The sequence below is a fragment of the Colobus angolensis genome, unplaced genomic scaffold, assembly GCF_000951035.1.
Source record: "Colobus angolensis palliatus isolate OR3802 unplaced genomic scaffold, Cang.pa_1.0 Scaffold15, whole genome shotgun sequence".
In the NCBI taxonomy this organism is placed as follows: domain Eukaryota; kingdom Metazoa; phylum Chordata; class Mammalia; order Primates; family Cercopithecidae; genus Colobus; species Colobus angolensis.
The window spans coordinates 5,281,766-5,306,271 of NW_012114599.1; the positions used below are offsets into that span (position 1 = coordinate 5,281,766).

At 37.1% G+C, this 24,506-nt stretch overlaps 1 protein-coding gene across 1 annotated transcript in view; it reads left to right on the top strand.

Moving 5' to 3' along the window:
- The window catches only part of LRPPRC (leucine-rich pentatricopeptide repeat containing), a 113,071-nt gene that overhangs the window by 62,840 nt on the left and 25,725 nt on the right, over window positions 1-24,506 (top strand). The window contains exons 22-28 of the mRNA XM_011936027.1: window positions 1,103-1,227; window positions 1,690-1,796; window positions 10,513-10,581; window positions 11,315-11,405; window positions 18,647-18,789; window positions 18,909-19,029; window positions 23,840-23,966. Of these exons, the coding sequence (XP_011791417.1) occupies window positions 1,103-1,227; window positions 1,690-1,796; window positions 10,513-10,581; window positions 11,315-11,405; window positions 18,647-18,789; window positions 18,909-19,029; window positions 23,840-23,966 (783 nt within the window). The remainder of the gene's footprint in view (window positions 1-1,102; window positions 1,228-1,689; window positions 1,797-10,512; window positions 10,582-11,314; window positions 11,406-18,646; window positions 18,790-18,908; window positions 19,030-23,839; window positions 23,967-24,506) is intronic.

Here is a 24,506-nt window from a genome sequence, read left to right on the forward strand (position 1 = left end):
ACACACACACACACACACACACACACACACACACACACACACAAAAGAAACTGATTTAATGACAGTATCTTTTCATTTTAATTTCTCACCACATAAGAGAGGGCTTGAATTTATAATTGGAAATAATTTTTAAAAGCTTACCCTTTATTGAAAAAAGCATTTAGAATTCTCCTAGAATTCACTGACCAACATGAATATATCCTCGTTTTCTCAATAGTAAGTTCCTATATATATGAAACTTGAGGTTATTTCCTACTTGGCTAGTAAGGTGGCAGTACAAAACATATTATGATAAAGATGAAAACTGCTTGAAAATTCCTTATTAGCTATTATTGGTGGACATTTAATAATGTTTACCAAATCTGAAATTGTTGAGGTACAATTGTTAAAGGCACGTAAATGATTGGAAAAAAAGTATTTGACATTAGTCCTTGCTTTCAGAAATAAGACATTCTTTTTTTTATTTTTTGAGATGGAGTCTTGCTCTGTCACTCACCCTGGAGTGCAATGGCATGATCTCGGCTCACCGCAACCTCCGCCTCCCGGTTTAAACGATTCTTCTACCTCAGCTGCCCGAGTAACTGGGACTACAGGCATTCACCACCATGTGTGGCTAATTTTTGTATTTTTAGTAGAGACGGGATTTCACTCTATTAGCCAGGCTGGTCTCGAACTCCTGACTCACCTCAGGTGATCCACCAGCCTCAGCCTCCCAAACTGCTGGGATTACAGCCAAGAGCCACCGTGTCTGACTAGAAATAATACATTCTTACAGCAACTTACTACATAAAGTCAGAATTTATAATAAAATCAGAGAATGCCTTAATCTATTTGGACTTTTTAAAAAAGTACTCTTTAACACATGAAGTAAAAGATGAAGCAGAGTAAATAGTGGACTGTTGATGATGTATGTATTCTGAACATTTACTTATATAGAGAAATCGTTTCTTTTTTTCCCCCCCATTTTAGCTTTGTGGTTCTCTACCTTAAGTAAAGCTCAGTTGTTTACATATTAACTGGTCATTAAACACCTCTCTAAAGTATTACTGAGAGACTAAGCTGAATTAGATTTATTTTATTCGTTAATTTTTTTGCTTCTAAGGGATGACGTATCTGCTGCTCTTGATGTCGCCATTGACTGCTGTGAAAAGTACAAAATATTACCAAGGATGCATGATATCTTGTGTAAACTGATAGAGAAAGGCGAGACTGATCTAATTCAGAAAGGTTAGTCACTTTCTAATATCTTACTGTTGTTGGATTTTTTCCCTTCTTGCTTATTTAATCTTAGTGTGTTGTTAAGAGAAACTTCAGCAGAAGGCCAGCACATTCAGATAAACTTTCTTTATACTTGTGAAATCTAAAAGAAAAATATCGGGTAGGTTTCCAATACTATACATGTTCTTGATTTCAGTAACTGTTCATTTTGAAAAAGTGTCTGTTATTTTTGTGTTCTACTTCTTGGTGATCTGCCTTTATGAAGATTTTTTTTACCCTTATCCTCACTAGTTCTCTTTGAAGCTACTCTGTTAGGTACTTAATTAGTCGATATAGCTATAATCTTTAAGTTATTCTTAATATTTGTTTTTTAAAATAAATTTTTCTTGTATTTGTCTAGAACTTCATATGATACTGTTTTTCTGTTTTTTTTTTTTCTCCTAATATGTATATTTTTTCTCTCCTCCCTAGCAATGGACTTTGTGAGCCAAGAACAAGGTGAAATGATGATGCTCTATGATCTCTTCTTTGCCTTCCTACAAACAGGAAATTACAAAGAGGCCAAGAAGATCATTGAGGTGTGATCTTAACTACAGTATTCTAATTGTAGAGCTATTTAGACTCTTAATTAGAATACATTTAAAAATTTTAACCTTTAATTACACTTGTTCTGATTCATGTTAATAGAATTCAATCCCAATAATGTGGGGGGAGGGGGATCTCGGCCAGCTTCTTTATTGTATATAATTACAGTTCAGAAAAGGCAGTCTGGTTGTATATTAAATTTGTTTCCTCACTTTGTTAAATTCACTATTATATATCAAAATGATATTTGCATATTAAATCTTGGATTGTGGAACAATTAAATTAAACTGGCATTCCGGGGTGTAAAGTTGCTAATCCTCTTTGCCAAAGAATTCTTTGTTCTTAAAAGCAGTGGAATTTAATTTGCTGCAGACCATGCTCAGATTTATTTGTAATGCTTGTCTACAAGTTAATCAGCCAAACAAGTGCTGTCTGCAACTGTTTGGCATTTAATTTAAATTTTCTTCTTCTTTTTTTTTTTTCCACCATGGTAAGCAGCTTATGGGAAATGGTAGGTGACAAACCTGGCCTATTTAGGATTAGTATATTTTATCTAGGCTTTACTAAATATTGCTTGGTGGAATTGATAAGTCAAGGGCTAACTGTAAAAGTCTGTCCAAATTGTGATTAATTTCACTATTAAACAATTCTGCATCCACTAAGAAAACAAAACATTTCACAGAAGATGGACCCATTGCCTTAAGAAACATTATTTCATGTGATTAAAACTGTTAACTTATAAATACATCAATAATCATGGGTTTTCTCAGATTATACTTTGCTTTTAGTCAGTGTTGTTTTCCAAAAATACACAGGGGACAGGATGCAACAGTGGTGTTTGACCTCCTTATTTGTATATTGATGACTGCTTATCATGAAACTGAAAATGTGGGCACAGAACCCAGAAAACTGTATTTTTTTCCTCCTGATGTTTTTTGAAGAGAACGGTGTAGTATAGAAAAGGAGGACTGTGAAATCAATTCAGAACTTTCTTCTCTTTTCATTTTATGACTCAGTCTGCCCACTTGTCAGCGGACAGTGGGGCGTGCTATCGTGCTATCTTGGACAGGCGCTTCTGTAGTTTAAATGGTTCATTTACATTTTCTAGAAAATGGTATAATTTCTTCCACATTCACTTCTGAAAGTACAGTGAATCCAAACCTGAGAAGAGCTGTCTAGCTATTGAGTTGTGCTGCCCTATATGTACAGTGTCAGTATTAGCAGGTCACTGATCAGAGCAGAAATGAAGCTCAGCTTTGAGAGGTTCTACAGGAGGAAAGCATGTGCCCCTGTCTTTGTGTAGTAAGATGTGATAGAGCCAGAGGCAAAAGAGTGATTTCTTGTTTTGCCATCTACCTGCTTATGTGATAATGGACAAGTTACTAAACCTTTCTAAGCTTCCTCATGTATAAAAGAGAACATAATATCTGTCTTTAAGATTTAATCACATAATGTAGGTAAAGCAGCTTGCATGTTTCCTGGATTATGGTAAGTGTTCAATAATAATAACTCCCTTTGCCCCTTAAAGGGGCAAGGGTTGTCTTCTTTACCTCACGTAATTCAAAATATGATGTTCAGCATAAGGTACATGTTTGTCACATGAATAGGCAAGAGAAGACTGCGTCTTAATTACTTAGAGCTTTGCCAGAGTACAACCACATTTAGGAATGGCTGTCTGCTGGTGACAGAATTTTCATAGTAGGTGTGTACAAAATTTTTTAAAGGGTAAAGAATAGCTTTACAGAAAGAATACTACAAGTCATGAGCAACATTTTTATCATTCCCAAAAAAAGCAGTAGTGTCTTATCATTGGGTAGATTCACTATGGTTGAATTTCCAGACTTGCTTTGTATTTGAAGCATTGTGGAAATAACTAGATAAACCAGTCATAGGCAAGGTTCAGTGTGTAGTAAATATGACCTGTTTTTTTGTTTGTTTTTAAAATGAGTTGGCATACGTGTATCATGTGTTATGTGTAATACATTTGACAGTCTCCAGTCTTTTTTTCTTTTCTTTTTTTTTTTTTTTGAGACAGGGTCTTGCTTTGTTACCCAGGCTGTGTAGTACAGTGGTGGCTTAGCTTACTGCAGCCTTGACCTCCTGGGCACAAGCAATCCTCAGAAAGACCTAGTCTGAAAAAAGTCCTTTCTATAACACTTCATCTTACAGCAATTACTACATTCCGTAGATTCTGTTATTAAAGGTCTATCTCTTCAACTAGAATGGAGGGAAGAGAGAAAGACTGAGAAGGAAAGGAAAGAGGGAAGGGGAAACTGGTCCAACTCGGAAGCAATGCAAATGCTATCAATCACCTTCGCTAAAGAGCTTCATTCTGGAGGTTTCAGATGAAGAAATCTGCCAATGCCACCTTTAAGGGTTCATGATAGGAGATACTGTGTCAGATCTAAGAGCTCCGTTTATCTTGTACCTATGTTAATTCACCCTATTTTCTGTTAACTCAGGTCTCTATCCGTCATTTACATAGCATTTGAGATGACTGAGTAAAGTGTCTTAAAAATCCACCACCATTACCCTAATTTTGAGTGTAGCAGTGTTTGGGGTGAGAATTAAAAGATGAATTGTGCGTTTCCACTTACAGTAGAGACAAAAGCATTCCAAGCAGAAGGAACTACCTGTGCAAGGGCCCTGAGGCAGCAAAGAGGTTCCTCGCTTTATCCTTCTTCTGCCTCTTAGAACTCTTGTTAGATAACACTAATAAAATGACATCTGGAATGTCTGGTACATTATCAGACATGTAATAAATGTTAGTTTGATTCCCTTCCTTCTCTATGCCATTCTTTCCTGTGTAGAAGTCAATCTTTTTATCTCTTCTGCAGATACATCCTCTGTAGGCTAACTGTCTCAAGAACTCTTGGGAATCAAACCCAAGGGAAGAGGTTAGAGTAAGAAATGCTAAGTTTAAAGCAGAATTTTTTCTCATCTTTGTGTTGGTTCTGAGAACCTAGCAGTGCCTGGCACATGACAGGCATTCAGTAAGTGATTGCAGAACTGCTCAAAGGGGTAAGGGTTAAATTCAATAATATATTTCTTGATAGAAAACCTTTAATATCGTTACATTTCATAACGTTATTTAACTTTTTTGCTTGTGTATATAATCTCTGCCTGGTCTTGAAAAAAAAGAATGAGTAACCCGAAAAGTGATACTTGATATGGTCTGCAACACTTTCTTCCTGGGAGGTAAATGAAGTACCTGAAAAGATCATAGACTAAAAGAATGAAGTCATTTTTCTGTTTATTTGTTTACAGAGAAATACCTTATTTTACCATAATTTCTAGCAATAGGAGTATTGGACTAGCACTCAGGAACCCTGAGTTTTAGTTCCGGCTCTGCTATGGGAACCATAAAGGAGATCCCATCCATACAGTCATAACAACATTGCTGTCTTTATGTATCAGGGGCTTTCAAAATGGTAATGACATTTGACCCACTTTTGAGAAATGATCCTAAATGAGCCTAAATGATCTGAAAACCGGCCGGGCGCGGTGGCTCAAGCCTGTAATCCCAGCACTTTGGGAGGCCGAGACGGGCGGATCACGAGGTCAGGAGATCGAGACCATCCTGGCTAACACGGTGAAACCCCGTCTCTACTAAAAAATACAAAAAAATTAGCCGGGCGAGGTGGCGGGCGCCTGTAGTCCCAGCTACTCAGGAGGCTGAGGCAGGAGAATGGCGTGAACCCGGGAGGCAGAGCTTGCAGTGAGCTGAGATCCGGCCACAGCACTCCAGCCTGGGCAACAGAGCGAGACTCCGTCTCAAAAAAAAAAAAAAAGATCTGAAAACCAAAGTAGGTAAAGATGTAAATTATGATTATTACCTGTAACAGTGAAAGTTTTTCTCAAAGGAGAAAGGGCGTAAATGAACTTCAGTTTGTTTATGAAATGGAATGATGTGGCCATTAAAAATAATGCTTACAAGATTTTGGATTTTCGAATTTGGGATGTGCAACTAGTAAATAATACAGATAATCCAAAAGTCAGAAAAATCTGAAATCTGAAACGTTTCTGGTTACAAGCATTTTGGATAAGGGATACTTAACGTATAGTAGTTACGGAATTTGAAACCAGGCCCTGAGTTTCTGTTTTCTGTTGGTTCCCCTGTACCTTCATACCTCCGTGATCTCATGACCCCTCAATATCTGAACTGTCAAAAACAACTTCCCTTTCTCCAGAATTCCTCTTTCTTGACTTTTCCCTCTCTCCTTATTTGCTATTTTGCTTTTCCATCACACTGCAGCCAGAGTATATTTTGATCTCTCCTCAGTGGGGGGAGAAACTCTTTTGATGACTTTTGGATTCCAGTGATCTCCCAGTCTTTGTTACTAATTCAGGACTTTTTATCCCATTTGCCTTCCTTAATAAGCCAGGGTGAATCCTGTACACAGACAATGGATTTTAGAGCTAGGGTTTTTTTTTTCATTTGTTTGTTTTTGTTTTTTTGTCTTGTCCTCCAAAATTTCAAGATATGTCAGTTCTCATGTAAATGTATACCCCCTTCTTTTGTGAGTTTGTTTAGTATCTCCTATAACACCTGATCAGGTGGATAATTTTTAGTTCATATTTTCCCCCTTATTATACATGGTCTTCAAGTCTATCTTGGAAAATTTTAGAGAAAAGGACAAATACTAAAAGATTTAATAAGAACCATGAGACCTTTCTTGCTCCCTTGTTCTGTGCTAGCTATGGGGATAAATATAGTTGATCCTTGAACAACATAGGTTTGGATTGTGTAGGTCCACTTACATGTAGGCTTTTTTTCAGTAACTATATTGGAAAAGTTTTTGGAGATTTGAAAAAACTCGCAGATGAACTGCATAGCCTAGAAATACTGCAAATATTAAGAAAAAGGTATGTCATGAATGCTTAAAATATAGGCAGATTCTAGTCTATCTTATCATTTGCTACCACAAAACATATACAAATCTATTATTAGATGTTAACATTTATCAAAACTTACACATCGACTATACATGCTGCCATTCACAGCTGAGAGAAATGTAAACAAAAGTAACAAAATACTAGTCATAAGTACATTAAATTCACTGTAGTACATATTGTGTTACTGTAATTATTTTGAATAACACCATGACATCCATACACAGTATCACTAGTGATGCTGGAAGTGCTTCTAAGAAGTAAAGTTGACATTTCAAGAAAAGGTTGAATTGCTTGATACGTACTGTAGATTGAGGTTTGCACCTCTGGTTGCCTGCCATTTCAGATAGAAATTCATCTTGTAAAAAGGTGTCATAAATTTACAGTTTCAAAAAATACAATACTGTAAATGTATTTTCTCTTTGTTATGATTTTCTTGCTGTAGCTTACTTTATTGTAAGGATATAGTATATAATACATGTAACATACAAAATATGCGTTAATCAATTATTTGTTATTGGTAAGACTTCAGTCACCTGTAGACTATTAGTAGTTCAGTCTTTGGGAAGTCACAATCATATGTGGATTTTTGACTGCACAGATGGTCAAACTCTAACCCCTGTGTTGTTCACGGGTCAGTTGTACTTGAACAGTACTTAGGTTAGGGTGGGGATGTTGTTTTTTTTTTAAGAGACGGGGATCACACTATGTTACCCAGACTGGAGTGCATTGGCTATTCACAGGTGCAGTCGTAACACACTGCAGCTTTGAACTTCTGGCCTCAAGCAGTTCTGTTTCAGCTTCCCGAGTAGCTGGGACTACAGGTGCATGCCACCTTCTCCAGCATGTTCTTGTCTTTGTCCTTTCTTTAAAGCCCTTGAGGACATGGTTTTTCCTCCTACTGTGTTGACTAGGGGACATGAGGCTAGGGCGGGCGGTTTTTGTTGTTGCTTTCATTTGACATCTCCAGCAGTAGTGGCAAGAAAAATCAGAACAGGTGAAAATTTCCATTTGAGTTAAATTCAGGATAACCTTCCTTGAGACAGAGTTTGAAATGCAGTAGAAAAACTTTCATTTCTTTTTACTTAACAGGTAATAATTATTGGATATCTATTTTTACTAGTATACATAGAAGTTTATGATAAGCTTTTATGGTAAATTTACATCAGAGTGTTGTAATGAAATTAAAGTAATGACAATTATTTTTGGCTTTGGATTACTTTTTTCCCCGTACAAGTAAACTTAGTAGTGAATTACAACTGCAGAAAGTTGTGGTTTGAAGCACAGTAGCTCAGGTGGAAACAAACATGCAATTGTTTCTATAAAAATAATTATTTTATCCTCACTATTCATTAGATAGATTGTATGTAGCAACACAGAAAGAGCTAAAGATGAGTTTAATTAACATTAACTGTTTTTTGATGTTATATTTAACATCCCAGTTAGAATTCTATTCTTCTCCATGTTTTTATTACATTTTCTATTTCTGCTTTCAACTTGCAGTGTTTAAAATTCAGTAAGATGTTAAGAGATAAGCCAGAAATCTTGACTATTACAGCAGCCTAGGAGATTTAGTTAATCTGACCTAGATGTTCTTTTGATGATTGAGATTTATATTTGAAGTTCTCAATTTCAAAATGAAACATGGGAAAATCTGCCATATAAATCGACTGTCTTGCCAAAGACAGGCAGATTAATCAGCCACAAACAGAAAGAGTATGTCATAAAAGTTGTGCTGTTTAGATTGTTGGCATTTGGATCAGCAATAATATTGAAAGTTGTAAGTGAGGTAGCCCTTGCATTTTGCCATGTTCTGAAGAGGATTATTTCATATTTTTTCAAGGGCTTTTAGTATATATTGACATTGCTTTCATTTTCAGTATTACACATGTGAAACAAAACAAATAACGTAAGAAAAATCATTGAGAAGAAATTGTGCCTGAATGTAGATATTAATAGTATTTGAGACTACATTTCAATGACTAATTTATTCATCAGTGATTTCTTGTATCCCAAAAAGTGGCTACAAGAAATGAGAACAAGTTATCCAACTTCTAGTCTACCAGTTTTTCTGTCATCCCACCAAAGCTGCAAGATGTTAGTTTCCACTTCAGTACTTAATTTAACATTGCACAATGTTATTTTTTTTAATTAAAAATAATGAGGACTTATAAATAAGAGATTAGATTCAAGGGATACCTGGTTTGATCAACAGAAGTGAGTGGAGAAAGCAGTAAAGGTACCTCCTCTAGACTGGAGCAGCCAGGGCTAATGAGTATGTAGTTTTCTTATAATGCTGTGATTGAAATGTAGTATTTAATGGTGAAGCCCTCTTACAGATGATGAAAATACTATAGAGTGACAAATCTTTGGAATTATGTTGAAATGCTTTGTATTTTATTCCAGTGTCCAAAATTGTAAAATAAGTGCTTTGAAGCCAGACTTATTGACCAAACAATAGTAATTTCGAATTGAGGATGTAACATATGTCTCAATTGTTTAAATAAACTAAGACTATAAACCAATGTTAAAGTACTTAGCTTGTTTTGCTGTCTAAACATTTAGTTTTAGGTGCTAGGCAAAAGTCATTAGAGTACTTTTATCACTGTGAATTTTGCAAAGCATTTTCTTTTAAAAATGAAAGCCAATGGTTTATTATTGTGACAATTGTTATTTTGTGTAACATTGATAATTTTTGTCTCCTGAGTCTATTGGAATATTTAAAGTAAGTGTGTGTGTGTGTTCAAGAGAGAGAGTGTAAATGAGAAAGAGCACATGTGGTCAGGTGTAGTGGCCCATGCCTGTAATCCCAGCACTTTGGGAGGCTGAGGTGGGCACATCACTTGAGGCCAGGAGTTCGAGACCAACCTGGCGAACATGGTGCATCCCCGTCTGTACTAAAAATACAAAAATTAGCCAGGCACACACCTGTAATCCTAACTACTTGGGAGGCTGAGGCAGGAGAATTGCTTAAACCCATGAGGCGGAGGTTGCAGTGAGTCGAGATCATGCCACTGCACTCCATCCTGGGCAATAAAGTGAGACTCTGTCTCAAAAAATAAAAAAATTAGGCCGGGCGCAGTGGCTCAAGCCTGTAATCCCAGCACTTTGGGAGGCCGAGATGGGCGGATCACGAGGTCAGGAGATCGAGACCATCCTGGCTAACACGGTGAAACCCCATCTCTACTAAAAATACAAAAAACTAGCCGGGCGAGGTGGTGGGCGCCTGTAGTCCCAGCTACTCGGGAGGCTAAGGCAGGAGAATGGCGGGAACCCGGGAGGCGGAGCTTGCAGTGAGCTGAGATCCGGCCACTGCACTCCAGCCTGGGCGGCAGAGCGAGACTCCGTCTCAAAAATAAATAAATTGATTAATTAATTAAAAAAAGAGCACATGCATATGGATGTTGACACACCCATGTTTTATTTGACATTTTCTAGTTTATCGCATATTTTTGAACTAAAGAAAGTATAACCGTTTTATTAATTAAAGATTCGTGGAATGAACATTGACCTGCAATGCAGCATTTGGAAATAATTGGCATCTTCTAGGCACAGATTAAACATAGGTTGTGTTTTATGCTCTGTTCTAATCTTACTTAAAGGTCTTTGATAACTATGGGGTTAATTTTAGTTTTGTATTAGTTATAGTATAAATTTAGTACATACATTGTATAATAATATATATAGTTTAGTATACAAGTTTAGTATATAAGTTTGGCAGCAAATTCATAAGAAAAGAAACTGTCTTTGAAGGAAAAAAAATAATATTCAGCCGAAGCCTTACCTTGGGTGTTATGTGATTATTTACTTTTACAGACTCCAGGGATTAGAGCTCGATCTACAAGGCTTCAGTGGTTTTGTGACAAATGTGTTGCGAATAATCAGGTTTGTATTTGATTCTGATGTCTCAATCACCTAAAACTGTGAGTAAAAGGCAAGGGTCCTCTGTGTCACGTGAACATTTGGGGATTTCGAGAGATGGGGCATTGTGGAAGCAGTGTTTATCTTGATTGTTTGCCAGATAAGCAATGGCTTATTTATTATTCCTGAGGTGCAGTAGAAACCCTAAATTGTTAACCTGGGCCCTGAAGATTTTATCTTTAACTAGTTGGTTGGAGCAGGCCGACCTTGTGTCCTTGGCACTAATACACTAAGCCTTCATTAGTCCATAGTGGCAGGAGGAGTTGCTTCTTAGAGCTCTGGAATTTCTGCTTGCCCTCCTCTGGTGCAGGTGCCTGTTTGCATCATGCCAAGTAAAAGCCCCAGGGCAAGAGGAGTGTAAAATTTGGAGGGAGAAGTATTTTGTTAGTGTACGATATTCTCATTGAGTTCTCCCACCCAGATATCTTTGAATTAGTTATTCACGTTGTGTTCTTGACTCCAGATTTTTTTTAAATCGTGGTAAAATAAGTATAATGTAAGATTTATCATTTAACCCTGTAGAAGTATACAGTTCAGTGGCATTAAGTTCATTTACATTGTTGTGCTCAGCCTACTAACTTTTGAAATGAAGTTAAACTGCCCTTTGGTAAAGTTAATTTGAAAGATTATTCCACTGCTGTTTGTTAACTATAAAATATATAGCAAGGTAGAGCTATCTCTTAATCTTACTTTTAAGGTTGAAACTCTGGAAAAATTAGTGGAGCTGACACAGAAGCTCTTTGAATGTGATAGAGACCAGATGTACTACAATCTGCTAAAACTGTATAGTAAGTGATTTAACTATTCTTCTTGTTTTCATTTATTCTGTTGAAGGCAGTGGCAGGAAAGGAGTATTTGGTTTTGAAGGAGCTCCAGGGATTGTCAGAAGGCAGTTTTCATTCAACAGAGGCTCAAGTAGAGGCTAGATTGAGTTTTATCACAGAATGTTATATTGTAGCACTAGGCACTGTGTATCTTCATAATTTCTGACATTCTTACTGCAATAATGAGAAAGTATGAAAACCTTCAGAACCACAGAATTTAATAGGACTTTTTGAGGTAAGAATGATCTTTCTGTTCTTTTTATTTAAACCTTCAGGTAAATTTATTGGTCACTTTTATAAATAGGTAACCACCAAAACATTGATGTATGTAGATATTTTTTTCTTTTTGCAGGAAGATGCATATCTTGCATGTCTATATACAAACTCATTGTTAAACAGTTTTTAAAATGTCATATATTTTTGACTCAGTTATATATTACAAACATTTTTCTATAACTAATGTACTACATAGATGTACTAAAATTTACTCAGCCCATCTGCTACTGGGTTTGTGAATAGATTTCCATTTTCCATTTCTAAAACAATACTACGTTATTCATTTTTGTGCCTTAATCTTCATTTACATCCTTAACTCTTTTCTGAGGCTGAAATCTTAGTATTTGTATTTGACATTTCAGAAACTTTTGATCTCTCTTTTCAAACAATGCTCTAGTACTTGTATACCGGTGTACACATTTGGAGCTTTACAGTTTCTTTTAGGATATTTCAGTGGAGAGGAATAACACTTAGAACAGCCAGTGACCTTTCCCTATTTGATTCATGGATATTTATCTAGATTTATTGTTCTTTTCTCTTGGCAAATTTCCCTTCACCAAACAAATAAGGGGATTTATTTGTCTTTTCAAACTTGTATTTATTACCATTGAAAGCTTTATTTTACATCTTGATGATGTAAATGAAATTAAACTTGCTAAAAAATTTACATTTCAGTTTTTGGTTGTATTGAAATACACACTTCACAGTGTAATTCTTAAGACTTTGGCTTGAATGATGATGAAGTTTTTATACACAATGCTGAGGTTGGTATTGAATGTATACAATTAAAAACCTGTATTTTAGGCAGTTGGTCCTCAAATTGCAAATTATAATCTGTACTTGAGTACTAACATTCCACTCTACCTACTTTTTCTTGCTTTTAAAGAACAATTTCATGAAATTCTAATGTGCCAAGCTCAAAAGAAACACTGACTCTATGTCTAAATGTGTCTTATTATTTCAAGTAGTCCTCATAGAAGACTATCTAAACTTTGATTCAGGAAAAAAAAAAAAAATCTATGAAGCCCTTACTGTGTGCTAGACATTGTGGTAGGCGCTGCAGGTGTAAAAGTAGTGCTCTGCTGAAAGGGTCAGCCCCATCACCAAGTCTTAACACTGCAGCGGGTAAGAACAAGTTTAAGTATGTGGTAGTCTAGGGCCAGGTAAGAGGTGGCCAGCCACACAAACTTCTTCCTGTTCAGAAGAACTTTCACTATTAGTTTTGTTTTGTTTTTGAGACAGGGTCACCCAAGCTAGAGTACAGAGGTGTGATCAGAGCTCACTGCAGCCTCAACCTCCTGGGCTCAAGAAATCCTCACACTTCAACCTCTCAAGTAGCTGGGACTACAGGCATGTGCCACCACAACCTGCTAAAAAAAATTTTTTTTTTCTTTTACTTTTTGTGGAGACAGGGTCCCACTACGTTGCCCAGGATGGTCTTGAACTCCTGAGCTCAAGCAGTCTTCCTGCCTCAGCCTTCCAAAGTGCTGGGATTACAGGTGTGAGCCACTGTGCCCGGCCTCTTTTTTTTTTTTTTTTTTTAAGAAACAATAAAAATATACAACGTTTAGCTTCATCTTAAAATTTCCATTAGGGATATATGGTCTTTGAGGTTTAACACTATTTTCTTGTCCTTAATTTCCTCTATCTGTCCTGTTGGACACCTGTCTCCAATTCTTGCATTGTATTTGAGCCAGTAGTTAGAGAAGGTTGGCAGAGTGTGGTTAGCTTCTTAGGAGGCTGGAAGCCAGTGGAATCCTATAGAGAAGTATACATACTTTTTAACCACATTTGTATACCTACCTTCTGCCATGTTATAAATAGATAATCTGATTATAATAGCCCTAATCCTTTCCTTTCTGAAGAAGAAGCAAGCTATCCCCTTCTGCATTTTGTCTTCAGACTTGTGCCACTATTTAAATATTGTTACATGGACTCAGTTGCTTTGAAATGGAACATATGATATGAATTGGTAGTAAATGTGGACTCATACTTTTTAGAAATCCATATTTTGCATTGTGGATTTCTTTCTTAGGATGCGATTTTAGCCCTTGAAAGAGATTGAATTAGTAGTTTTTTTTGGATATTTGTTGAAAAGCAACTTTCCTTTGTTTATTTTAAAACAGTACTTTTCACATACCTGTACACACTTAATTTTGTGGTAAATTATACTACAGAAACAGGCACAAAACACGGATATGTAGCTCAGCCAACACCCATGGAACTGCGTTGCATAAGTCTTACATACGTTTAAATACAAACTTTTATTAACATGAAAGTGCTTGCATTTTCTGTGGACTCAATATAACACGATCTGTTACAAAATTTTGTCATTATTCAAACTTCGTTTCTATCCTTTCCAGTATATTTCGAGCTTTCATTGTGACAGTCTTGCAAAATTAGCTTCTAGAACCTATAACAAACATTAATTACATGAATGAAATGACTTCCTCACTTGCTTAAGGAATTTTCTATTATTTCTATATGACATTTTCCTATGTTCTGAACACTTCTTTACAGATAGAAAGTAGAAATTAGTTTCTTTGTATAGTAGTCTAGGCAAGAGTCAAGCTGCCTTACATTTGTAAGTTTGCAATATAATTCTTGGAATCTTTTTAAAAAGTCTGTATAACCTCAGCATTTATTCTATCTCAATAACGATTTATATAGTATTTCTTTAAGTATGTATAGCCATTTACATTTCTTTTCATATTGTGTGGCCTTTTCCTCTTCCATTATTACACAAGTGAAATGAACATACTCTGATTACTAAAAATTCAAACAATATAATACTATACTAGCTAACTCTGAAAACGTCATTGTGTCCACCACCGCCCCCTAACCTCTTATCTCAGATGTAACTTTATCAGTTGGCCATCCTTTCCATGTCTTCTCTATACATTGCCCTCTCTCTACCTTTATATCCATATATTTTTTATGTATGTACCTATTATTTTGGTTCTTTTGTATCCTGTTTTGATTGTTTTATACTCTACATGTTTCATGTTCTACATTTCTACACTGTATTCTGTGGCTTCTTTTTGTTATACTTAACAAGATGAAATAAATTCACAAGAAAAATACTTGCTTTTTCTCCCTTTTAAAATATGCATCTTAACTGCTGGTATCCTTAAAACCTCTAAAGTTGATGAATTTTTTTAAATGAATTTATGGGTTCTTAAAATGTATTTGTGTTTTATTTTAGTCCTTATTTGTTTTAGTGTTCACATTATCTCGTCTTTGGCCATTGGGAACCCCTTCACATTGGCTCCTGTGTTGGATTCTATGTTGCCTGACACACCCCATTAGTCTTTGTTAGTGTCTTGTTTTCAGGCATGACAAGACAATCCAGGCTTGTGTTATATCATTCCTGTCCTAGACTGTAATCCTTATTTTATAGGGGAATGATACTTAGGTCCCATAATCAGGTAATTGACATGGGGAATATGGAAATTTCCCCATCATATCATTGTGTAAAAACCGTCAGCCTTATGATTAAAACCCTGAAGTAGAGATCTCTTAGTTTAATACCATAGAGAACACATGTGAAAAGTGCCACCTGGTATACCCTGGTTCCATAGCCATAAAATGTTGCCTCACAACTGTGTCTATTCTTGTAAAATTCACTAATATTGTCAGAAATCTTTGGTCTTATAACGTAAGGGTTCTCAGAGGTCATTTAGAACAGTCTGTCCTCTTGTTCTTTCAGGAGGGAACTGTGAGTTCCAGGAAAGTGATGTGATTATAGAGGCAGAGTGTCCATTCCTTGGTCTCAACTCAAGTTTGTGGCTGTTAGATTATTTGAATAACGTTATTGTCTCAGTAGGATTTTAAACACACAAAGGATATTATGAAAAAAAGCATAGCCTTTCTGCACATTTGTGAGAGTTTACACACAGCTGCAGATTTTGACACACTGATTTGCTTGACTACTTCAAATCTTTGTTTTGTATTTTGTGATCCAGATACAATTCCAGGAAATTTTTTCCCTCTGAAAAATATTTACTGAGTTGTTTCATGCTATATTATACTAATTCTCATCTGTATTTTGAAATATTTTTCTTAAGTTGCTAGTCTTTTTGTTGTTGTTGTTGTTGTTTGTTTTTTGAGACAGGGTCTCACTCTGTCACCCAGGCTGGAGTACAGTGGCACAATCTTGGCTCACTGCAACCTCCACCTCCCAAGTTCAAGCGATTCTCCTGCCTCAGCCACACCACTAGTTGGAATTATAGGCATGCACCACCACACGTGGCTAATTTTTGTATTTTTAGTAGAGATGGAGTTTCACCTTGGCCAGGCTGGTCTTGAACTCCTGGCCTCAACTAATCTGCCCACCTCAGCTTCCCAAAGTGCTGGCATTACAGACATGAGCCATTGTGCCTGCCTACTAGTCTATTTTAACAGGTGCATCTCTGTAATATCCTTGTCCTCCCAAAGTAGAAGCTTTTTATATAATTTTGTGCTCTTTTTAAACAAAGGAAATAATGTTCCCAGAATTCTTACAGCCTAAAGGCACAGAGTTGTAGATTATCCACCCACATTTTTATTGTTCAGAATAATTAATCCCTTTTTAAAGGTCCTTAGCAGTACTGTGTCTAGCTTTTGGAAACCTTCCCCTATCTTCCCACAGTCCACAGGGACCTTTTGGCAGTCAACAGAAGTGCTCCACTTTTTTTCCTTCTATGGAATAAAGATTCAGAGACTTGGATTTTTTTTTTTTAATCAAATAAGTTTTATACTTTCACATACTTGAAATACTTGAATTTTATACTACACAACATTTTAATGAAGAAAAAGCGTAATTAGCTAATGAGAGTTTTGTTTTGAAAATTGGTTGTAAATGTAAGGCTTTTATATTAGTTGGGTTAATTTTATCAGTATATGTATAAAATCACTCTGCACTTTACGTTAATTTCTGCCATCTGGGCCTCCTTGCAGTGTAGTCTGTGTGAAAGTTTAGGCTGCAGCTGGGCACGGTGGCTCACACCAATAATCTGAGCACTTTGGGAGGCCAAGGCAGGTGAATTGCTTGAGGTCAGGAGTTCAAGACCATCCTGGCCAACATGGTGAAACCCTGTCTCTACTAAAAATACAAAAATTAGCGGGGCATGGTGGCACACACCTGTAGTCCCAGCTACTTGGGAGGCTGAGGCAGGAGAATCACTTGAACCCTGGAGGCAGAGGTTGCAGTGAGCTGAGATCGGGCCACTGCACTCCAGCCTGGGCAACAGAACAAGACTCCATCTCAAAAAAAAAAAAAAAGAGAAAGTTTAGGCTTCAGTCTGTGTGACCCAGGGGAATTTCTCTACTCATTATTTAAGGATTTTTTTTTTTTAATTGCTGATTTCCCTTGAAGAGTGAGTATGCTTTTTTTGTTCTTTGAATTTTTTACTTTCAGGAGTCATTAGTTATCAAAAAACTTAACTTTTTGGTTTTGGGGAGAATAATCTAGGAAAATCCTGCGTGTTTTAGTATTTTTCCTCTAAAATGCTGAGGAACAAATGTATTCATGTTGCCTGGAACATTTGTGCTCTAAAACAAACCCTTCCTTCCTAGAGCTGGACCCCACACAATCCAGATATTTCTTATACATACTGGCAAATTTAAAAAAAAAAGACATCTAAAGCAGGTTTTCTGTGCATTTAATAATTGTATTACACTTGGTGTCATGTGACATTTTTCATATCTTGCCCCAGTTTTTCACAAGCAGAAATTAATTTATTATATTAAATGACTTGATCTTTCCTTTTCCAACCATGAGAATTTCTAAAAACAAAGTTTTGATTCTGGAGTTTTTGCTATTTGTAAAGACTAGATTACCACATGAAAGGAAATGGACTTTTCAATACGAAGGGATCTGCCTATTTCCTTCCCAGCCGACTTCCTGTCCCCTTGTAATAGTCTGATAACATTATCAGCTGAGATAAGAAATCTAAGAAGATTCCATGTATCTCACATGGTCATAGAAACTCTTCATGTCGACAGAAGAAACATAGACTATTCTCTCTATTCAACTAAGTGAAAAGGTTTGTCACTTGTAAATAGAATTACACACTTTCAATCATTTTAGTACACATCACAGCTGTGTACTATACGGCAGCAGCCCCCAACCTTGTTGGTACCAGGGACTGGTTTCATGGAAAACAGTTTTTCCATAGACCAGGTTGTGGTGGGGGACAGGGATGGTTTGGGGATAAAACTGTTCCACCTCACATCATCAGGCATTAGTTAGATTCTCTTAAGGAGCGCACAACCTAGATCCCTCACATGCGCAGTTCACAATAGGGTTTGTGCTCCTATAAGAATGTAATGCTGCTGCTGATCTGACAGGAGGTGGAGCTCTGGGGGCAATGTTTGCTCGCCCGCCCACCCCACACCTTCTGCTGTGTAGCCCAGTTCTGTAGCCTTTGCAAAGATCATGGATGTATGTATATCATATGCACCGCATACTATCACGTATATATGTATACTGCATATGGTACACGTATATATACATATGGTATGTATGTATATATGGTGCCATATGCTGTGTGTGTGTATATATGTATGTCTCCATGATCTTTGCAAAGGCTAAAGGTCATAGTTGAGTTGTTACCTATTTCTGATTTTGATTTCAGCAGTAGGCACTTTCTCAGTAACATTAAAAAGACAAACTTTTTATCAACATGATTGAAAGTGTTTAATAAAGTGTGATGGGGGCTTCTTGTTACTGCTTTTTAATAGGTAGGGTATTTTTGGTTTGTAATTCAGAAGTACAGAGAAAAGTTCTCTTCTTGACTTTGGGTCACAGTCACATTTGGTTCCTTTCCCTAAAGGGCGGCATTTGAAATAATGCTTTCTTCAACATCAAATAAGAAAAGTTCTAAATATTTTTGTGAATTCTCTTTAGTATATTTGTTGATTAATTTCTGCTTAATCAAATTCTACAGAAATGAATGGTGACTGGCAAAGAGCTGATGCTGTCTGGAATAAAATCCAAGAAGAAAATATTATTCCTCGTGAGAAGACATTAAGATTATTAGCGGAAATCCTTAGAGATGGTAACCAGGAAGTTCCATTTGACGTACCTGAGGTAATTGTTTTTGGCATAATCATAACAGATTTTGTTAGTATAATTAGGTCATAGATTAGCCTACTTTTATACTGAAAAGATCACCAGTTTTTATTTAACAGAATAATTTTGTTTTAAAGTTGTGGTATGAAGATGAAAAACATTCCCTGAATTCTTCATTGGATTCTTCATCAGACTCAACCACAGAACCTGGTTTCCAGAAAGATATATTGAATGCCTGCCGATTGAAGCAAAGCAAAGGCAAGCACATATGGGAATGGCGATGTGGGAGCGGGGGGTCTTCTTTCTAATAGCGGTGTAGGAAGTGCTGTAGGTTAGAGATAGGACTTAAATTTTGTATATTTCTTGTCCCCTTCCATACTTTAACGAAAACATTTTGGGGCAAGTGGGAAAATTTAACTATTGACTGAATGGTAGGTAATATTAAGGAATTACTCATTATTTTTTTTGAGACAAGTCTTACTCTGTCGCCCAGGCTGGAATGTAGTGACATGATCTCAGCTCACTGCAAGCTCCACCTCCTGGATTCACGCCTCCTGAGTAGCTGGGACTACAGGTGTCCACCACCACGCCCGGCTCATTTTTTGTATTTTTAGTAGAGACGGGGCTTCACCATGTTAGCCAGGATGGTCTCGATCTCCTGACCTCATGATCTGCCTGCCTGGGCCTCCTAAAGTGCTGGAATTACAGGCGTGAGCCACTGTACCCCGCCGGAATTATTTATTTTTTATTAAATGTGATAATGGTATTATGATTTACTTATAGGAAAATGTTCTGAAATTTTGAGATCCATATGAGTTACTGAGGGATGAAAAAAGTCAAGATTTCTATAATTTATTTTAAAATGCTTAAGCTATGTAAAACAGCAGGCCGGGCATGGTGGCTCACGCCTGTAATCCCAGCACTTTGGGAGGCCGAGGTGGGCAGATCACAAGGTCAAGAGATCGAGACCATCCTGGCCAACATGGTGAAACCCCATCTCTACTAGAAATACAAAAATTAGCCGGGCGTGTTAGTGCATGCCTGTAGTCCCAGCTACTTTGGAGGCTGAGGCAGGAGAATCACCTGAACCTGGGAGAGGGAGGTTGCAGTGAGCCAACCACTGCACTCCAGCCTAGCGACAGAGTGAGACTCCGTCTCAAGAAAAAAAAAAAAACAAATCTGGTAAAACGTTAATTGTTAGATATAAGTGATGGATATATGGAAGGTGAGGTTCATTATACTATTCTTTTTTTTTTTTTCTGGAGACAGGTCTCGCTCTGTCACCCAGGCTGGAGTACAGTGGTGCAATCATGGTTCGTTGCAGCCCCCACCTCCTGGGCTCAAGCAGTTCTCCTACCTCAGCTTCCCAAGTAGCTGGGACCATAGGCACACACCACCACACTCAGCCAATTTTTGTAGTGACAAGGTCTTGCTTTGTTGCCCAGGCTAGTCTTAAACTCCTGACCTCAAGTGGTCCTCCCACCTCGGCCTCACAAAGTGCTGGGATTACTGGTATGAGCCACCACCCCTAACCTGTACTATTCTTCATACTTTTCTGTACATTTGAAATTTTTCATAATAAATGCCATTGTTGGCATACATTTTTATTAAAAATATTTTTTTGAAAATAGCGTTGTGGCAAATATTATAACTTACTTGAAAGCAAAAAATGATTAAGGCACTAATTACTAGTGTATATTGACGTGATCCAGCAGTATCTCGAGGTTAGAGGTCTGCTTCTTGACTTTCTTCCCTTTCTCTAGTATTAAGTTTTCCTGAAGACATCTTCACCTCTCTTAATGCCTGCTTTAAATTTTGTATGACCATCTTTAATCCTCTGATAGGAGCTTGCAAGTTGAATTTTATATTTTCACTTAGACTTCTTGTACTGTTCCAGAAGCATATATTACTCTTATTTTCTTTACTTTTATTAATTTATTTTCCTTCTAGCTTTCCATAGAATGATTGCTTCAGTTTTAGGGTGGATTTCAAGGATGGTTTATGATAGTTTACCATTAAGGAAATAAATACAACAGAATTCTTTTTTTTAATTTTACTATTGATAGTTTTGAGGTTTGTTTATTAGAAAGGAATCAATGTAGACATTTATGGAACTTCTTCATTTCCTAACTTAACTAGAAGGCTTGACTAGGCTTGCAGGCTTGGGAGGCCAACGTGGGCAGATCACTTGAGCCCAGGAGTTTGAGACCTGCCTACGCAACTTGGTGGTATCCCATCTCTCCAGAAAATACACAGATTAGCCTGGCTTGGCTAATGCCACTATGTCCGGCTTTTTTTTTTTTTTTTCTTTTTTTCGTATTTTTAGTAGAGATGGGGATTCACCATGTTGACCAGGCTAGTCTCAAACTCCTTACCTCAAGTGATCCGCCCACCTCGCCTCCCAGAGTGCTGGAATTACAGGCGTGAGCCACCACCAAGCCCATCCTCTGGTGAAGCTTTGTTTTGACTAAAATGAATAGTTAGTGTACAGTTTAAGTGAAAACATTTAAGTAGTTAACTAAATGATTAAATACAATGCAGTGCGTATTATAAATGTAGAGCTACCTCTATTCTGGAATTTTCATTTATCTAATTGGTTTCATCCTGTTAATTCTTTTTTTGGCGGGGCGGGCAGGGGGTAGAATGTTGGTCTGTCACCCAGGATAGAGTGCAGTGGTGCAATCTCAGCTCACTGCAACCTCTGCCTCCTGGGTTCAAGCGATTCTCCAGCCTCAGCCTCCCAAGTAGCTGGGATTACAGGTGCCCCCCAGCTAATTTTTGTATTTTTGATATAGACCGGGTTTCACCATGTTGTCCAGGCTGGTCTCAAACTCCTTACCTCAAGTGATCCTCCTACCTTGGCCTCCCAAAATGCTGGGATTACAGGTGTGAGCCACTGTGCCCGGCCATAATCTCAGGATTCAAATGTTTAGTGAAATGTGAATGCTTTGAAAATTGAATGCTTACATTAACACTTTTCTGGTAGTTCAGTCTACTTAAAGGTGTATCGTGATTGTCACATCAGAAACAAACGTGTGGTGAATGGGTTTGGTATAGTAAAATGCTAATAAAAAAAAAAACTAATAGGGACTAATATGCACAGCCACACCAAGTTCATGTGAAGACCACAATTTTAGAAAACAACAAGAGTTTCCAAATAAGTGAAATATTATGTATGATTGTGAGGAAGTTGACAATAATTATATTGCATCTTAAGTTTTTAGCCCCCTAAAAAGCATTGGGTATTGAGTGGCAGATTTATTGCAGTCATCTTATTGTGTGTCATGGTTTAAATATTTTATTTAGCAGAGCTGTTCTGTGACTTTAATAAGTAAATAAGACATTCTTGGCCGGGCGCGGTGGCTCAAGCCTGTAATCCCAGCACCTTTGGGAGGCCGAGACGGGCGGATCACGAGGTCAGAAGATCAAGACCATCCTGGCTAACACGGTGAAACCCCATCTCTACTAAAAAATACAAAAAACTAGCCGGACGAGGTGGCGCCTGTAGTCCCAGCTACTCGGGAGGCTGAGGCAGGAGAATGGCATAAACCCGGGAGGCGGAGCTTGCAGTGAGCTGAGATCCGGCCACTGCGCTCCAGCCTGGGTGACAGAGCGAGACTCCGTCTCAAAAAAAAAAAAAAAAAAGACATTCTTAAATTTGTGATGCATTGATACTGGTACTTGAATGAAGATATGTCATCTTCTGCCATTTCAGAAAAGTGAAATACACCGAATACACTAGGTATCTGATGGAAATGATAGTGGAGTTTCTTCTTGCATATTAGCGTGTTTTTATTTTCCGTTTTTTGCCAGTGTCCTGGAATATACAGTTGTTCACAACCATAGAAATCTAGTGTAAGGCACTTGGAAATTTAATGACTAACAGGGACTGTTCTATGGAAGACTTGAAATGTGATAAACTTGTGCCATTGTTACTTTCACTTGCCCAAACTGTTCTCCTTAGTTAAGATGCAAATATAAATGTTGTCATATTTTTTTTCTCCAAATTTAGCTTAAAGGGATAAATATTTCTTTGACAGTGCCACTTAAGTTTAATTAAGGGGCTAATGCACACATCCCCTAACTCATACATAGAAAAGCATAGCAATTTTTGCATGTTCAGAAACTTCTAAAGTAGCTTTAAATGTTCTTCTGAACATTAAAATAATATCATGTTCATCTTAATTAGAAGTTTTATATTTCCTTACATTGAGCCCTATATTCGTAGAACTATCACGTAGGCCATACGTGATAGTTCAGTTATGCCCCATCTTTATTGTGATTTGTTTATACACAGAAGGGAGTAGATTGTAGTTTCAGTTGGCTGTTTATAGCCAGGCAATTTTATTTCAGAAAAGTAAGTGACTGAAAAGTGTAGTTACTTCTCTTTTGGTAACATCTTTTCATTCACTGACAGTTATTGTGAACAAGTGAAATAAAACTGTTAATCAGTCAAACAAATGTTGCTTAGTTTACTTGTTAGATATCTGTATATTTGAAAATTGTATGTTTTTGTGTAAGTCCTGTCGTAGCCAAATAATGTGATCTCCTAATTTTAGAATTATAGGCTATATTCTCTTTAGTGCTATTGTGCTGAAATGTTAACCATTGTAACCACCCACTTATAGATTAAAGATTGCTTTAAAATGAATCTTTTGCTCCCCTCAATCTAAATTATACCTCTGGTTTATTTGGACTTTAACACACATTTTGCGATTTATTTTAAAACTAGTATCATCTTTTCATAAATTCAGAAGAGCTGTTTCTCATTTTTATTAGAAAGAAAATAATTTATCAACTTAAGAAAGCTGGTATGAGAAATCATTTTAAGAAGAAACCCCTTCAGGCACCATCCATTCAGATTAAGTTGTAATTTCCAAAACTGTAGCTTTGTCTTTAAAATATTTGAAGAATTATGTCAGTGTGTCTCTCTATAGAGGGTAACAGTGGGTTGGTATTAAAAAGCAGAAATATTTGGGTTTAGGTCTTTGTTTCAGGATTTTTTCCATCCTTTTGGCATTTCAGAATAATGTCATCTTATTTATTTTTTGTCTGTTTTCTCTCATAGGAGCATATGATATTTTCCTGAAAGCAAAACAGCAAAACGTTGTATTTAATGCTGAAACCTACAGTGATCTCATTAAATTACTGCTGTCAAAAGAATATTTTACACAAGCAGTGGAAGTGAAAGCATTGTAAGTATTAGTCCACTTATTAAACCTCTTGTTTAAAAAAGAATATTGGGCAGGGCACGGTGGCTCAAGCCTGTAATCCCAGCACTTTGGGAGGCCGAGATGGGTGGATCGCGAGGTCAGGATTGAGACCATCCTGGCCAACACGGTGAAACCCCGTCTCTACTAAAACAATACAAAAAACTAGCCGGGCGAGGTGGCGGGTGCCTGTAGTCCCAGCTACTCAGGAGGCTGAGACAGGAGAATGGTGTGAACCTGGGAGGCAGAGCTTGCAGTGAGCTGAGATCCGGCCACTGCACTCCAGCCTGGGCGATAGAGCAAGACTCCATCTCAAAAAAAAAAAAAAAAAAAGAATATTGGCTACCATTAGCCAATAATAATAATAATAATAATGTGCTGTGTAGTGCAATTGCTTGATTGGCCTCAGCTGCCCATAAAAATCATATGAAATGGTTAACTAATTTTATCAGGGTTTTTTCACCTTAAAAAAACCTTTACTGGCCATACACAATGTAGTACATTTTGCTTAATGTTCCATCACGA